Source organism: Lynx rufus, unplaced genomic scaffold (genome assembly GCF_022079265.1).
Source record: "Lynx rufus isolate CCGP_SWC_20201006 ecotype Redwood Valley unplaced genomic scaffold, mLynRuf1.p SCAF_23, whole genome shotgun sequence".
Classification (NCBI taxonomy): Eukaryota; Metazoa; Chordata; class Mammalia; order Carnivora; family Felidae; genus Lynx; species Lynx rufus.
This window is the reverse complement of record NW_025814838.1, coordinates 7969550-7987548: the sequence shown is the minus strand read 5'-3', so window position 1 is coordinate 7987548 and position 17999 is coordinate 7969550. Positions and strand designations below refer to the sequence as shown.

The window sequence follows — 17999 nt, the reverse complement described above, 5'->3', positions numbered from 1 at the left end:
TGAGAAAGAATGAAATCTGGCCTTTTGTAGCAACGTGGGTGGAACTGGAGAGTGTTATGCTAAGTGAAATAAGTCATACAGAGAAAGACAGATACCATATGTTTTCATTCTTATGTGGATCCTGAGAAACTTAACAGAAGACCATGGGGGAGGGGAAGGAAAAAAAAAAAGAAAGATTAGAGAGGGATGGAGCTAAAACATAAGAGACTCTCAGAAACTGAGAACAATCTGAGGGCTTATGGGGGGGTGGGAGGGAGGGGGGTGGGTGATTGGTGTTGGGGAGGGCACCTGTTGGGATGAGCACTGGGTGTTATATGGAAACCAATTTGACAATAAATTTCATATTTTAAAAAAAGAGCCTGAATAGCCAAAGCAATCCTAAGAAAGAACAAAGCTGGAGGTATCAAAATCCCAGATTTCAAGATATACTACAAAGCTGTAGTGATCAAAACAGTATGGTACTGGCACAAAAGTAGACACAAAGATCAATAGAACATAAAAATAGTGACTGTACTGAAGACACAAGTGGAAGATATCAGACCTTCAATAAATGGAATAAAGTGCTCCAAATGTGGCAGCAACCAAATATATAAATCAATTAATCACAAACATAAACTTATTGATAGTAATACCATAATAGTAGGGGACTTCCACACCCACTTACAGCAATGGACAGATCATCTAAATAGAAAATCAACAAGAAAACAATGGCTTTGAATGACACAATGGACCAGGTGGACTTAACAGATATATTCAGAACATTTCATGCTAAATAGTGGAATATACATTCTTCTCCAGTGCACATGGAACTTTCTCCAGAATAGATCACATACTGGGACACAAATCAGCCCTCAAGAAGTACAAAAAGATCGAGATTATAGCGTGCATATTTTCAGACCACAACTCGAAGAAAAAATTTGGAAAGATAACAAATACTTGGATACTAAAGAACGTCCTACCAAACAATGAATGGGCTACCCAAGAAGTTAATGAGGAAATTAAAAAGTACATGGAAGCCAATGAAAATGAAAGCACCACAGCCCAAAACCTCTGGGACTCAGCAAAGGTGGTTATAAGAGGGAAGGATATAGCAATCCAGGCCTTCCTAAAGAAAGAAGAAAGTTCTCAGATACACAACCTAACCTTACACCTTAAAGACATGTAAAAAGAACAACAACTAAAACCCCAAACCAGCAGAAGACAAGAAAAAATAAAGATTAGAGAAGAAATCAATGCTATCAAAACCAAAAAAAACAGTAAAACAGATCAATGAAACCAGAAGCTAGTTCTTTGAAAGAATTCACAAAATTGATAAACCACTAGCCAGTTTGATCAAAAGGAAAAAGTAAAGGACCCAAGTAACTAAAATCGACAATGAAAGAGGGGAGATCACAACCAACACAGCAGAAATAAAAACAATAATAAGAGAATATTATGAGCAATTATATGCCAATAAAATGGGCAATCTGGAAAAAATGGACAAATTCTTAGAAACATATAAACAACCAAACTGAAACAGGAAAAAATAGAAAATTTGAACAGACCCAGAACCAGTAAAGAAATTAAATTAATAATCAAAAATCTCCCCAAAAAACAAGAGTCCATGGCCAGATGGCTTTCCAGGATAATTCTACCAAACATTTAAGGAAGAGTTAACACCTATTCTCTTGAAGCTGTTCCAAAAAATAGAAATGGAAGGAAAACTCCCAAACTCTTTTTATGAAGCCAGCATTACCTTGATTCCAAAACCAGACAGAGACCCCACTAAGAAGGAGAACTATAGACCAATTTCCCTGATGAACATGGATGCAAAAATCCTCAACAAGATATTAGCCAACTGGATCCAACAATACATTAAAAAAATTATTCACCACGACCAAGTGGGATTTATAACTGGGATGCAGGGCTGGTTCAATACCCACAAAACAATTAACGTGATTCTTCACATCAATAAAAGAAAGGACAAGAATCAAATGATCCTCTCAATAAATGCAGAGAAAGCATTTGACAAAATACAGCATCCTTTCTTGATAAAAGCCCTCAAGAAAGTAGGGATAGAAGGAGCATACCTTGAGATCATAAAGGCCATATATGAAAGACCCAATGCTAATATCATCCTCATGGGGAAAAACTGAGGGATTTCCACCTAAGATCAGGAACAAGACAGGGATGTCTACTCTCGCCACTGTTATTCAACATAGTATTGGAAGTTTTAGCCTCTGCAATCAGACAACACAAAGAAATAAAAGGCATCCAAATCAGGCAGGGGAGGTCACACTTTCACTCTTCACAGATGACATGATACTCTATATGGAAAACCCAAAGGATTCCACCAAAAAACTGCTAGAACTGATCCATGAATTCAGCAAGGTTGCAGGATATAAAATCAATGCACAGAAATCAGTTGCATTCCTATACACCAATAATGAAGCAATGGAAGAAGAATTCAAGGAATCAATCCCATTTACAGTTGCACCAACCCATAAAATACCTAGGAATAAATCTAGCTGAAGAAGTGAAAAATCTATACACTGAAAACTATAGAAAACTTATGAAAGAAATTGAGGAAGACACACACAAAAAGGAAAAATATTCCATGTTTCTGGATAGGAAGAACAAATATTGTTAAAATGTCAATACTACCCAAAGCGATCTACATAGTCAATGCAATACCTATCAAAATAACACCAGCATTCTTCACAGAGGTAGAACACACAATCCTAAAATTTGTTTGGAACCACAAAAGACCCAAAATAGCCAAAGCAATCTTGAAAAAGAAAAAGCAGGAGGCATCACAATTCCAGACTTCAAGCTGTTTTACAAAGCCAAAATCATCAAGACAGTACGGTACTGGCACAAAAGCAGACACTCAGATCAATGGAACAGAACAGAGAACCCAGAAATGGACCCACAAATGTATGGCCAACTAATCTTTGACAAAGCAGGAAAGAATATCCAATGGAATAAAGACAGTCTCTTCAGCAAGTGGTGTTGGGAAAACTGGACAGCGGCATGCAGAAGAATGAACCTGGACCACTTTTTTACACCATACACAAAAATAAAATGGATGAAAGACCTAAATGTAAGACAGGAAGCCATTAAAATCGTTGAGGAGAAAGCAGGCAAAAACCTCTTTGACCTTGGCTGCAGCAACTTCTTACTCAACACGTCTATGAAGGCAAGGGAAACTGAAGCAAAAATGAACTTATTGGGACCTCATCAAAATAAAAAGCTTCCACACAGCGAAGGAAACAATCAGCAAAACTCAAAGGCAACCGACAGAATGGGAGAAGATATTTGCAAGTGACATATCAGATAAAGGGTTAGTATCCAAAATCTATAAAGAACTTATCAAACTCCACACCCAAAAAAAACAAATAATCCAGTGGCGAAATGGGCAAAAGACATGAATAGACACTTCTCCAAAGAAGACATCCAGATGGCCAACCGACACATGAAAAAATTCTCAACATCACTCATCATCAGGGAAATACAAGTCAAAGCCACCATGAGATACTACCTCACTCCTGTCAGAATGGCTAACATTAGCAACTCAGGCAACAACACGTGTTGGTGAGGATATGGAGAAAGAGGATCTCTTTTGCATTCCTAGTTGGAATGAAAACTTGTGTAGCCACTCTGGAAAACAGTATGGAGGTTCCTCAAAAAATTAAAAATAGAACTACCCTACGACCCAGCTATTGCACTCCTAGGTATTTATCCAAGGGATACAGGTATGCTGTTTCAAAGTGGCACATGCACCCCAGTGTTTATAGCAGTGCTATTGACAATAGCCAAAGTATGGAAAAAGTCCAAATGTCCATCAGTGGATGAATAGATAAAGAAGATATGGTATATGTATACAATGGAGTATTATTTGGCAATCAAAAAGAATGAAATCTTGCCGTTTGCAACTATGTGGATGGAACTGGAGGGTATTATGCTAAGTGAAATTAGTCAGAGAAAGACAAATATCATAAGACTTCACTCATATGAGGACTTTAAGATACAAAACAGACAAACATAAGGGAAGGGAAGCAAAGATAATATAAATACAGGGAGGGAGACAAAACATAATAGACTCTTAAATATGGAGAACAAACAGAGGATTACTGGAGGGGTTGTGGGACGGGGGGTGGGCTAAATGGGTAAGGGGCATTAAGGAATCTGTTCCTGAAATCATTGTTGTACTATATGATAACTAACTTGGATGTAAATTTAAAAAAAAAGAAGACTTAATAGTATGTACTGCCAACTCATGATTACTCATGAAATTTATTGTCATTGGGGGAACAATATTTCAAAGCTATAAAAGTCAATAAAATTATAAAAATAAAAAAACAAGATAGCATGTTGGAAAAATCTTGACTGCATCCATAGGATGCTTTTCATGATTAAGAAAGGATGATTGAGAAGTCAAGAGAATAGAAAGTGGAGCCAAAAGCCTTGGAGAAACATTCTGTGGTCTTGAGTCCTAATCAAAGTACTGCCAATAATCCCAGTAGTAGGTTTCACAATTTCATTTGACTGATTCATACTTCCTGCCTTCCACTTATTTCACTGGGAGTATGTGTAATGGTTAAGTTATGCATATCTCGCCAGTTTTTGTTGTGTTTGTGGGGAGAGTGTAAGAGGATACATATCAAGTCTCTTTGGATCACAGGTCTTCAGATCTAGAATAATTGTACTCAGGAGGTAATCTCCAGAAACTAGACCACAAGGGGCTCATCAACACCTGGACCTGATTTAGGTGACAAGACCTCGGACTTTGAGCTGATGCTATAAAGGTTTGGTGCTTTTGTAGCAGTGAGAGCAGGTAAAGCTGTCTTTATGAGAGAATAAAATGAATCGTTGGAGTCAGAGGGTGGACTATGGTTGTTGGCAACCTCATCATGGGATGAGAATCCCCAGGAATTCTCACTAATATTCACATTTTTGTGCAGTCCTCTTCTGCAGTGAATAGGCTAATCTTGTGACCTGTATAATACTGTGCAAGTGAAGTATGGGACTTCCAAGACTGAATCATAGAAGTCATCATGGCTTTTGCCTTGGTCATAAATTGCTTGCTCTGAAGATAGCCACCATATCATTCCATCATATGGACGAGAATTGAGTCTTTCTAAATCAATCAGTATGAACTTGAGTAGGCCTGCTTGGAAGTGGATACCCTGGTCTTGGCCAAGACTTCAGATGACTGTATCCCAGGTTGCTACTTGATTGTAGCCTCAGAAAGACCCTGAGCCAACCTCATCCAACTAATCTACTACATGACTATGCTTTTGCATGTGAGCCTAGTCAAAACAATAAGGAGTATACTAGTGAGAGGAACATGATCATCACTGATCATGGCTAGCAGTAGGAGATATCTTGACAGAAATGGACACACTGGTAGCAATGGAGTAACATGACTCCAACATAATAAAGGATAGGTGGTGACACAGGCAGGAACAATTTTTCTAATAAAGTGGCAAGTATGGAGTCTGGAACACCTGATCCACAAATGATGGTTATCAGAACACAACACTCTTGAGGCAAGATAGGAGGACATCCAGTGAGGATATTGACAACCTATGCTACCAGAAGAAATAAAAGTTGGATTGTCAGAAGCTAAGACAGGCACCTGATATAAATTCATGGTTTCCTCCACCGTTTCCCGTTTTCACAGCTTACACTCATTGACTCAAGGAGGATCTGGATTGGCTAGGAAGAAATGCTCTACAATACCACAGGAAATGTACATGATAATGATTGCCCAAGTCCTACAAAGGGACTTCTAGCAATTTACTTGGGTAACCATACTTGGAGATTCAAAGTACCATCATGGTCCTATTGTTAGAGCAAGGCTATGTGCAGGCTAGGTAATAATTTTAATCTTAGCTTTTAGTGACTTACACTGGGACCACACAATCACCTAGTGGGAATTTCTATGGTTGCCAAATGTATAAATAGAAATGACATACCTGGTAACTGGTGTAACCCTTATCTTCACTCCTTGGCTTCTGGGGCAGAGCTATCCTTAGAAACAGCCTATCTCCACTGGACAAGGTGGTTATCAAAGGCAATATCACATTCTTGGGAAAGTGGCAGGGATGAAAGAGGCATGAGTTGCAGTTCCCATAAACCCATTTAACTCTCCACTCTGGTCTTTGGAAACCTGAAAAATGACAGTGAATCCACCACAAATTTAAACAAATAGTTCACCTATTTGCCACTTTTGTGTCAGATGTGGTAACTTTGACTTGTGGTAGGAGATTAACACAGCCTAAGAACATGATATAGGGCCACTGATTTGGCAAATTTATTTTTCAAATACTATCAAAATGGGGATCAGAGATTTTTGTATTCATTTGAAATGGACAACAATAGTATATATTTATTTGTCCAGGAGGGCTTCTCAGCTCTCTGTCATAATATAATCTGGAGGAACCTGGATTAGCTATACATTTTGCAGAGCATCACTCTGGCCCACTATATTGATGATTGGACCAGACAAGCAGGAAATGGCAAGTATTTTGAAGGCCTTGGTAAGACATATGTATTGTGAGGAGGGTACAGATAAAGCCTATGAAGACAGATATCACTTCACACCAGTAAGAGTGGCTAAAATGAACAAATCAGGAGACTTTAGATGCTGGAGAGGATGTGGAGAAATGGGAACCCTCTTGCACTGTTGGTGGGAATGCAAACTGGTATAGCCACTCTGAAAAACAGTGTGTAGGTTCCTCCAAAAATTAAAAATAGATCTTCCCTATGACCCAGCAATAGCAGTGCTAGGAATTTACCCAAGGGATACAGGAGTTCTGATGCATAGGGGCACTTGTACCCCAATGTTTATAGCAGCACTTTCAACAATAGCCAAATGATGGAAAGAGCCTAAATGTCCATCAACTGATGAATGGATAAAGAGGTTGCAGTTTATATACACAATGGACTAGTACGTGGCAATGAGAAAGAATGAAATCTGGCCTTTTGTAGCAACGTGGGTGGAACTGGACAGTGTTATGCTAAGTGAAATAAGTCATCAGAAAAAGACAGATACCATATGTTTTCACTCTTATGTGGATCCTGAGGAACTTAACAGCAGACCATGGGGGAGGGGAAGGAAAAAAAGTTAGAGAGGCAGGGAGGCAAATCATAAGAGACTCCTAAAAACTGAGAATAAACTGAGGGTTTATGGGGGGGTGGGAAGGAGGGGAAAGTGGGTGCTGGGCATTGAGGAGGGCAACTGTTGGGGTGAGCACTGGGTGTTGTGTGGAAACCAATTTGACAATAAATTTCATATTAAAAATAAATTTAAAAAAGACTCAGGGGCTTACTACATCAGTAAAATTTTTAGGAGTTAGTGATCTGGTATCTGCCAGTATTCCTTTCCAAAATAAAGGATAAGTTAGTATATTTTATACCTCCCACCATGAAAAAGGAAAATAGTTCCTGCTGGCCACTTCAGGTTTTGAAGTCAATATATTCTATACCTGAGAATACTGTTTTTACCCCTATACCAAGTGACACAAAAAGATGCCAACTTTGAGTAGAGTCCAGAGCAGGAAAGGACACCACAGCAGGTCCAGGCTGTAGTAGAAGCACTTCTGCTGCTTGGTGATCCTAGTCCATCAGACTTTATGGTATTAGTGGTGTCATGCTGGGAAAGTATATCATGTTGATTTTATTGTAAACCTGAATGGGAGAATAACAATGCAGACATCTAGAGTTCTGTATCAAAGCCATGCCATCAGCAATTGATAGATAATTGTGTTTTTCAACAACAGTTCCTGGCACACTGTTGGGGAGATGAAGTAACTGATAACAGGACACCAAGTAACTGGGTCCAGAAGTGGCCATGATGAGCTGGGTTCCATCATGAGCTGGAACCACCATATCATTAGAGACAGGCAGCTACCCCATCATGAGATGAAAGTGGTATATCAAAGATTGAACATGAGCACAATCAGTGGACGTCAGCAAGCTGTGTGAGCAGGGAATCTAAATCTTCATGTCATCCATGATTATCAGTTCAGTGCTTCTCCCTCAGCTCACACATATGGCCATAGAGAATTATCATTTTAACCAATTCACACAGAAGGAAAAAGTTCCGAGTTTGCTTCACAGGTAGTTCAGCTTGGTACATAGGTGAGGTTCATAAATGATTAGCAGCTGCACTTGAGCCCTAATGGTAATAACCTTGGAAGAGGAAAGGAGAGGAAATTCTCCCAAAAGACAGCTTCCAGCTCTTCACCTGGTCCTCCACTTTGTGTCACTGAATTGGCCCAAGACTACTGAACTGGGCAGTGATTAATGATCTGGCAAATTAAGGGCTTACAGTGAGAAATACTGGAAGATTAGGTTCAAGAAATTCTAGGGTAGAGGCACATGGATGCAACTATAAAAATGAGAACAATGTAGGAAGATATTTTTAATGCATGTTAACAACCACTAGAGACTACATATCATGGAAGAAAGTACTAAATAACCATGTAGACAAATTGACTCAGGTGACATTAGGTAGCCTCTGCCATCAGTGATAATACTAGTGGTACAGGAATAGAAATCTATAGTGGCAGGAGTACAAGAAAAACTAAAATATGGGCTCTTACCATAGTTAATCTTGCTATTCTTTTTGCCACATTTATAGCATGTCCTCAACAAAACTCACTTCTGGGGACCATTCCAAAGGAGATCAGACATCTGCTTGGTGTCTAGATGAGTACTTTGGGCCTCTTTCACACTGAAAGGCACTTCATTTCATCTTATAGGAATCAACACTTACTGTAAGCACTTTTTTGCCTGTAGAACCTCACGCAAGATGACATCCCAGAGCTTATTGATTGTTTGGTCCACCAGTATGGGATTCCACATACAGTCACATCAAAGAATCTTACTTCACAGCAAAGGAAGTACAGTAGTGAGCTCACAGCCCTGGGATGTGCTGGTCTATACGTACATCCAGAAGCTATCATCTGAAGCAAGTGATGAAATAGCCTGCTGAAGGCATATTTGAGGCAACCATGTAAAGATGGTAATTTGCACAAATGAGTCACCATCCTTCAGGATGCAATAGTCACACTAAAACAAAAGCCATTATGTGGTTCTTTGTCCCCAACAGTAGGAGACATGGTTAGAAACCAAGGGGTAGAAGCAGAAGTGGTCCTAGTTACTAGTACTCCTAGTGATCCACTTGGGCAGTTGGTGCTTCCTGTAATCCCAACCATGGCCTCTGAGAGATCATGATCCCAAAAAGGAAGATGCACCAAGAGATCCTTTGAACTATAAACTGGTTACTGCCAAGCCACTTTGAAGCTTTTATGCCAAGAGACCAACAAGAAGAGGAATCACATTTCTGGCAAAGAGTGATTGATTATAATCACCAGGAAGTAAAGTTGATAGCTATTACATAGAAGAGGGAGGAATATATTTAGCACTCACATGATCCCCTTGTATGTCTTTATACTCAACTACCCAATTTGGTAGTAAAAGGAAAAATGTAGCAGTCATGGCCTGAGGAGTGCATAGCAACCTCAGGAAGAATGTTTGGATCAACACCACATAAGATTATCAACAATGCTAGCCAAATATGAGAGTAATCTAGAATAGACAGTAAATTATGAAGATAATCTCAGCTGCAGTGTTAAGGCCAGTGGCAGGGATCCCACTTAACGTTTTTCATATAAGTTCCCCTCAGGAAACGTTTCACTAGAGTCCTGAAGAAGCTGCTACCAGAACTTGATGAAGGAAGAGAATTTAATGCAAGGAGTGGACTGGAGAGTATACTGCACTACCCAGATGCCGCTCTCTGGAATGAAAGACCTTTTTTCCCAACTGTGGAAAAGAGTGTGAAAAAGATGACAGCCTTAGCTGACAGCTCAGTGTCACCTTGTTTGGAATATCTTTGGCAATGGAGAGCTACCCTCACCTAAGCTCTTGTTCCTTGCCTTGGAGAAACCTAAATCCAATGACTATTCCATGAGAGGGCATGAAGACCCTATCTCTCAAGTTGGGATAACTTTAAATAGACATTCTAGCCTAACAGCTTCTCTGAGGCCTTAGAGTTGCTGAACTGTATTTTGTATTCATCCTCTGCCCAGTTTTTTTCCAGCCTTTTCTTCTACAGGTGTTGATCTTTAATAAACTTCCTACATTCTAATCTTCCAATCAAGAGTGCTTCCTGGGAACCCAGCTTGTAACAGTGACATTAAAGCTGAGATCAGAATGATGAGAATGGGGTAGATAGTTAAAAAACAAACAAACAAACAACAACTAGGTACAGATAATTCAAACAGACAGAAAATTCAAAGCCCTGAGATGGAAAAGATCTTCATTTGTTGAGGAACACAGATGAGATTAAAGTTGGAGTGAAGACTTTCTCACACCATTCACAAAAATAAACTCAAAATGGATTAAGGACCTGAATGTGAGGCAGGAAACCATCAAAACCCTAGAGGAGAAAGCAGGAAAAGACCTCTCTGACCTCAGCCATAGCAATCTCTTACTCGACACATCCCCAAAGGCAAGGCAATTAAAAGCAAAAATGAATTACTGGGACCTTATGAAGATAAAAAGCTTCTGCACAGCAAAGGAAACAACCAACAAAACTAAAAGGCAACCAACCGAATGGGAAAAGATATTTGCAAATGACATATCAGATAAAGGGCTAGTATCCAAAATCTATAAAGAGCTCACCAAACTCCACACCCAAAAAACAAATAACCCAGTAAAGAAATGGGCAGAAAACATGAATAGACACTTCTCTAAAGACATCTGGATGGTCAACAGGCACATGAAAAGATGCTCAACGTCGCTCCTTATCAGGGAAATACAAATCAAAAGCACACTCAGATATCACCTCACGCCAGTCAGAGTGGCCAAAATGAACAAATCAGGAGACTATAGATGCTGGAGAGGATGTGGAGAAACGGGAACCCTCTTGCACTGTTGGTGGGAATGCAAACTGGTGCAGCCACTCTGGAAAGCAGTGCAGAGGTTCCTCAGAAAATTAAAAATAGACCTACCCTATGACCCAGCAATAGCAGTGCTAGGAATTTACCCAAGGGATACAGGAGTGCTGATGCATAGGGGCACTTGTACCCCAATGTTTATAGCAGCACTTTCAACAATAGCCAAATGATGGAAAGAGCCTAAATGTCCATCAACTGACAAATGGATAAAGAAATTGTGGTTTATATACACAATGGGGTACTACATGGCAATGAGAAAGAACGAAATATGGCCCTTTGTAGCAACGTGGATGGAACTGGAGAGTGTGATGCTAAGTGAAATAAGCCATACAGAGAAAGACAGATACCATATGTTTTCACTCTTATGTGGATCCTGAGAAACTTAACAGAAACCATGGAGGAGGGGAGGGGGGAAAAAAAAAGAGGTTAGAGCGGGAGAGAGCCAAAACATAAGAGACTCTTAAAAACTGAGAACAAACTGAGGGTTGATGGGGGGTGGAAGGGAGGGGAGGGTGGGTGATGGGTATTGAGGAGGGCACCTTTTGGGATGAGCACTGGGTGTTTGTTATATGGAAACCAATTTGACAATAAATTACATATATTGAAAAAAAAAGTTGGAGTGAAGAAAGCAAATGACATGAAATGAATTTGGCAATATACTCATAATACAAATCATGTAGGGGACCTTGAAGGCCACAATAAAACTTGGATTCCATTTTTAAAAGGTTGGACAATAATTATAGGCTTTTATTATTTTTTTCTCCAAGTTTTTGTTTAAGTTCCAGTTAGTTAACTTACAGCGTAATATTGGTTTCAGGTATAGAATTTAGTGACTCATCACTTACATACAACACCCGGTGCTCATCACAAGTGCCCTCCTTAATACCCATCACCCATTTAACCTATCGCCCCACCTACCTCCCCTCCTGTAATCATCAGTTCTCTATACTTAAGAGTCTGATTCTTGGTTTGCCTCTCTTTTTCCTCCCTGTATTCATTTGTTCCTTAAATTCCCCATATGAGTGAAATCATATGGAGATAGAAGTGTAGAGATTCAGAACATACAGTAAATTCATTTGCAAGAATAATTCATTTTGGAAACATGCTTGTAATCCAAAGCACTTGTATGTCAAAGCGAATTTCCCCTTAAATAATGGAAACTCAGATGATTTGTTCCACAACCCAAAAATACACATATAACAATGATTACAATACTGTAATATAATACAAAATAATAAGGAAAATACAAAATATACAGAAAAATAAATTAAGCTGCACCTACCTTTGAAAACCTTCATGCTGGTGTGAGGGAGACAAGAGAGTGGAGGGTTATTGTGTAGGACGATTTTTACTATCACTAATTGAATCACTGCTATCTATTGGCTCAATGGAATCTTTTTCTTTTTGTGCAACTTTAACAAGGAACCTATCCAATGACACTTGGTTTTGCCTTCTTTTCAGGATTTCATGTAAAGGTGATTTTGCATTGTCATTAAACATATTCATCCTTCACACTGCTACATCCTTATTCGGGTGATGATTTTCTATAAAATTTTGCAGTGTTTCCCACATTTTACACATCCCCCTAATCTCACTTGAAGTGAGGAATTTCTCCACCTTTTTGTCCTCCTCCTCCTCTATAGACAGAATAGAGACAGAGACTTCTAATAAAATCTTGCACTTTCAGCCACTTGCATACCTCGTTTGTACTTCTTGATTTCATTCTTAACTTCCACCATAATCATCTCCTTCTCGCTGCCTTTCTTTCCAACCTTTTTCTGCAAGGGGCCCATTGTATATGCTTGCACAGATGTTGACTACAATACAGTATTAATAAACTCTTGTCATATACTCTATTTAATGTAACTGGCAGTAAGGCAGCAGAAAAAAAGTGTCTATGTCTGCAGGCAGCCTGACCTAGAATGAAGCAAATCATCCCTAAGCTTACTCTTGTATGAAAAAGCAAAGGACTGTCCATACATGCTTTGAAGTGACAAAAAATACACTACTGCCCATTATGGGCACCTTCCAACATTCTGAAAAAAATCACTGACTTCTGCCAAACACTGTGGCCTGAGATCGAGCATGTGAGCATAGGAGATGATCACTCACAATACCACAGAGAGAAAGAAAGCGAGCGAGAGAGAAAAGAACCATTGGTCAGTTGTGATCATGTGATGTTTGGCATCATGTACTATTTGTATTACAAGACATCTCTCATTTATCAAGTTAAAATTTATTAGAAATATTTGCTCATCTTGCAGAACATTCACAGAACAAGTTACTCACAAACCAATGTTTTACTGTATTTGGGGTTAGAGCTGAAAAGATTTGCTTAATTGTTGCTTGTGAAATTGAAGGAAAAGGAGGACACTAATGTAGCTGTTGGTTTTGTGCCTTGAACAATGGGTGGTTGTTGGAGAGATTTATGGATATTGAAGACATTGAGGGAGAATTTGAGGTTGGCTTGGTTGAAGTTTGAAAAAGACACAGGGGTGCCTGGGTGGCTCAGTCGGTTAGGTGTCCAACTTCAGCTCAGGTCATGATCTCGTGATTCATGGGTTCGATCCCCACGTCGGGCTCTGTGTGGACAGGTCAGAGCCGGAGCCTCCTTCAGATTCTGTGTCTCCCTCTCTCTGCCCCTCCCCCAGCTCACACTCTGTCTCTCTCTCAAAAATAAATAAACATTAAAAAAATAAAAGAAAAAGATACAAAAATACAGGTTTCAAGGGGTATATGCACCCTGGTGTTTATAGCAGCATTAACAGTAATAACCAAACTATAGAAAGAACCCAAATGTCCATCAACTGATGAATGGATAAAGAAGATGTGGTGTGTGTGTACACACACACACAAACACACATACGCTGGAATATTACTCGGCCATCAAAAAGAATTAAACCTTGACATTTGCAACAATGTGGGTGGAGCTAGAGTGTATTATGCTAAGAAAACTATATCAGAGAAAGACAAAAAGCATATAATTTCACTCATGTGGAATCTAGGAAACAGATGAACATATGGCAAGGGGTAAAAAAAGAGAGAGGGAAGCAAGCAATAAGAAACTCTTAAGGATAGAGAACAAACTGAGGGTTGATGGAGGGAGGTGAATGGGGCGTGGGCTAAATGGGTGATGGGTATTAAGGAGGACGCCTAGGGAAAAAACTTTTACTGCCATTTGGAATAAAAGGGAAATAGCCTTTTTTTGTTGTTACACAAGATGTTTTGCTTTATTCACCATCTGTTAGTTATATTGGAAGGAATAGATGTTTGAAGTCTGAATGAAATGGGCTTGAATCCCAACTTTTTAATTTAGATATTGTTTCTTCAAGTGTTTTTACTTTATTTTCATCAAAAATTGACCAGAATCCTTTTACTAGCTTCATAGTACCTGTGTTTTCTCCAGACAAGCAGATGTTTGTATATCATCTCTCCTTGAAGGCGTCTATCTTTTCTTAAATTTAAGGCTGATTGGTTGCCTGGAAATATCACTCCTCTGATGAGTTCAAGAAAACTTAAGATTTTTTTAGATTATTTAGTTTCTTGTTTTCTAGAGTGAGAGTGATGCTCTTTCCATATTTTTGCATCTTAAGCAGAAGCACTGCTAACCTACACAAAAGAAGAAATTTGAGATGCCTATAAAATATCTATGTTTTAGATGTTTCATCCAGGTTTTCTGTTGGCAGTTGTCCAAACCAGGACAAATGCATGAACTTAAGAAGATTATGGCATTATCAGCTTTAAGATGTTAATTGAATCAAAGCATGAATGGATATTACTGAGGGATGTTTATATATTTACTGTGAAATTTTGCAACTCGTGTTATGGCATCAATTAATTTGTTCCAATCACAATTTCATCCTTCTTAAATTTTTATTTCTTTTTCCTTACAAGATTGATTATGTGGTATGGTTTCTTGTATAAATAGTTGATTTGAGTGTTTGTTCTTTCAAAGTGATAGTGATAGATGAAGTCAATATTTGTGTATTTTCCCCAACAGGAATTCCGAATGCAAAATACTACCAAAATAGCTGTAAAAGACTTGTCTTTGAATTTATATATGGGACAGATTACTGTTCTTCTAGGACACAATGGAGCAGGAAAATCCACTATTCTCTCTATTCTCTCAGGTAGGTCTCTTCAGAGTGTCATAGACACTGTAGATCAAACTTGCAAGACTTTTTTGTATCCCTTTGATGTTTACAATTTAGTCAGTTCAATGATACATAAAATTGTTCAGTAATTCACTTTCTTTTAAGTTGTAAATAATTCCATGTGAGAGATACCAGATATCAGGTTTTACAAATATTTTACAATGTAACCATTGTAAAAAAAATGTTCAAAGAACTAAAGGAAACCATGATTTAAGAAATAATGGAATGTAGGGCGCCTGGGTGGCTCAGTCGGTTGAGAGTCTGGCTTCGGCTCAGGTCATGATCTTGCGCTCTGTGAGTTCGAGCCTCACGTCGGGCTCTGTGCTGACAGCTCAGGGCCTGGAGACTGATTTTGTGTCGCCCTCTCTTTCTGCCCCTCCCCCACTCATGCTCTGTCTCTCTCTGTCTCAGAAATAAACATTAAAAAAATTTTTTTAAAGAAATAATGGAATGTATGAAAACAAGATCAAATAGAAAATATCATAAAAAGGTAGAAATTATGAAAAGAAGAGCCATTTGGGAATTCTGGAGTTGAAAAGTATAATAACAAAAGTGAAGAATTCATTAAAAGGGCTTAATAGTAGATTTAATCAATTGTCACAAGAGAGAACCAGTGAACTTGAAGAAAGATTGATGGAGATTATAAAATGTGAATAAAACAAAGCAAAAAGAATTGAGTAAAATTAACAGTTTCATAGGAAGTTTTGATATCTTTATCTTTTTTTTTATTGTGAAATGTGTTCTCAAATTGGTTTCCATACAACACCCAGTGCTCATCCTAACAGGTGCCCTCCTTGATACCCATCACCCACTTTCCCCTCCCACCCACCATCAACCCTCAGTTTATTCTCAGTTTTTAGGAGTCTCTTTAGGTTTGCCTCCCTCCCTCTCTAACTTTTTTTCCTTCTCCTCCCCCATGGTCTTCTGTTAAGTTTCTCAGGATCCACATAAGAGTGAAAACATATGGTATCTGTCTTTTTCTGTATGACTCATTTCACTTAGCATAACACTGTCCAGTTTCACCCACATTGCTACAAAAGGCCGTATTTCATTCTTTCTCATTGCCAAGTAGCAGTCCATTGTATATATAAACCACAACCTCTTTATCCATTCATCAGTTGATGGACATTTAGGCTCTTTCCATCATTTGGCTATTGTTGAAAGTGCTGCTATAAACATTGGGGTACAAGTGCCCCTATGCATCAGCACTCCTGTATCCCTTGGGTAAATTCCTAGCACTGCTATTGCTGGGTCATAGGGTAGATCTTTTTTTTTTTTTTTTTTTTTTTTTTGAGGAACCTCCACAGTGTTTTCCAGAGTGGCTATACCAGTTTGCATTCCCACCAACAGTGCAAGAGGGTTCCCATTTCTCCACATCCTCCCCAGCATCTACAGTCTCCTGATTTGTTCATTTTAGCCACTCTGACTGGCATGAAGTGGTATCTGAGTGTAGTTTTGGTTTGTATTTCCCTAATGAGGAGTGACATTGAACATCTTTTCATGTGTCTGCTGGTCATCTGGAGGTCTTCTTTAGAGAAGTGTCTATTCATGTTTTCTGCCCATTTCTTCACTGGATTATTTGTTTTTTGGGTGTGGAGTTTGGTGAGTTCTTTATAGATTTTGGATACTAGCCCTTTGTCCGATATGTCATTTGCAAATATCTTTTCCCATTCCGTTGGTTGCCTTTTAGTTTTGTTGGTTGTGTCCTTTGCATTGCAGAAGGTTTTATCCCAGTGAGGTCCCAATAGTTCATTTTTGCTTTTAATTCCCTTGCCTTTGGGGATGTGTCAAGTAAGAAATTGCTGCGGCTGAGGTCAGAGAGCTTTTTTTCCTGCTTTCTCCTCTAGGGTTTTGATGGTTTCCTCTCTCACATTCAGGTCCTTCATCCATTTTGAGTTTGTTTTTCTGAATGGTGTAAGAAAGTGGTCTAGTTTCATTCTTCTGCATGCTGCTGTCCAGTTCTCCCAGCACCATTTGTTAAAGAGACTGTCTTTTTTCCATTGGATATTCTTTCCTGCTTTGTCAAAGATGAGTTGGCCATACTTTTGTGGGTCCAATTCTGGAGTCTCTATTCTATTCCATTGGTCTATGGGTCTCTTTTTGTGCCAATACCATGCTGTCTTGACAAGCACTCCTACACTTTTTATGGAACCACAAAAGACCCTGAACAGCCAAAGTAATATTGAAGAATGCCAAAGCAGGAGGCATCACAATCCCAGACTTTAGTCTCTAGTACAAAGCTGTAAGAATCAAGTTGTGATATCTTTAAATGCACCAGAATACATGTAATAGAATGTAGGAGAGGAGAAAGAGAACAAAGCTAAAAAGTAGTCTACAAAATAATGGATTAAAACTTGCCAAATTTGCTGAAAACATAATCTACACATCTCAGAATTTCCACAAACTTCAAATAGCATGAATGTGAAGAGATAATCACCCATAAATATTATACTAAAAATTATGAAAGAGAGTATCTTGAAAACAGCAAGCCAAAAGTTATTTGTCACATTAAGTGGTGCCCCAATAGGACTAGAAGCTGAGTTCTCATTACAAATAATGAAGACAGTCTCTTCAGCAAGTGGTGTGGAGAAAACTGGACACCGATATGCAGAAGAGTGAACCTGGACCACTTTCTTACACCAGACCCAAAAATAAACTCAACATGCATGAAAGACCTAAATGTAAGACAGGAAGGCATCAAAATCTTCGAGGAGAAAGCAGGCAAAAACCTCTTTGATCTTGGCCACAGCAACTTCTTACTCAACACGTCTCTGGAGGCAACGGAAACAAAAACAAAAATGAACTACTAGGACCTCATCAAAATGAAAATCTTCTGCACAGCAAAGGAAACAATCAGCAAAACCAAAAGGCAACCGACAGAATGGGAGAAGATATT

At 38.9% G+C, this 17999-nt stretch overlaps 1 protein-coding gene across 1 annotated transcript in view; it reads left to right on the top strand.

Moving 5' to 3' along the window:
- Positions 1 to 17999, top strand: part of LOC124517903 (phospholipid-transporting ATPase ABCA3-like) — a 188133-nt gene that overhangs the window by 65847 nt on the left and 104287 nt on the right. The window contains exon 11 of the mRNA XM_047087601.1: positions 14950 to 15079. Coding sequence (XP_046943557.1) covers positions 14950 to 15079 — 130 coding nt within the window. The remainder of the gene's footprint in view (positions 1 to 14949; positions 15080 to 17999) is intronic.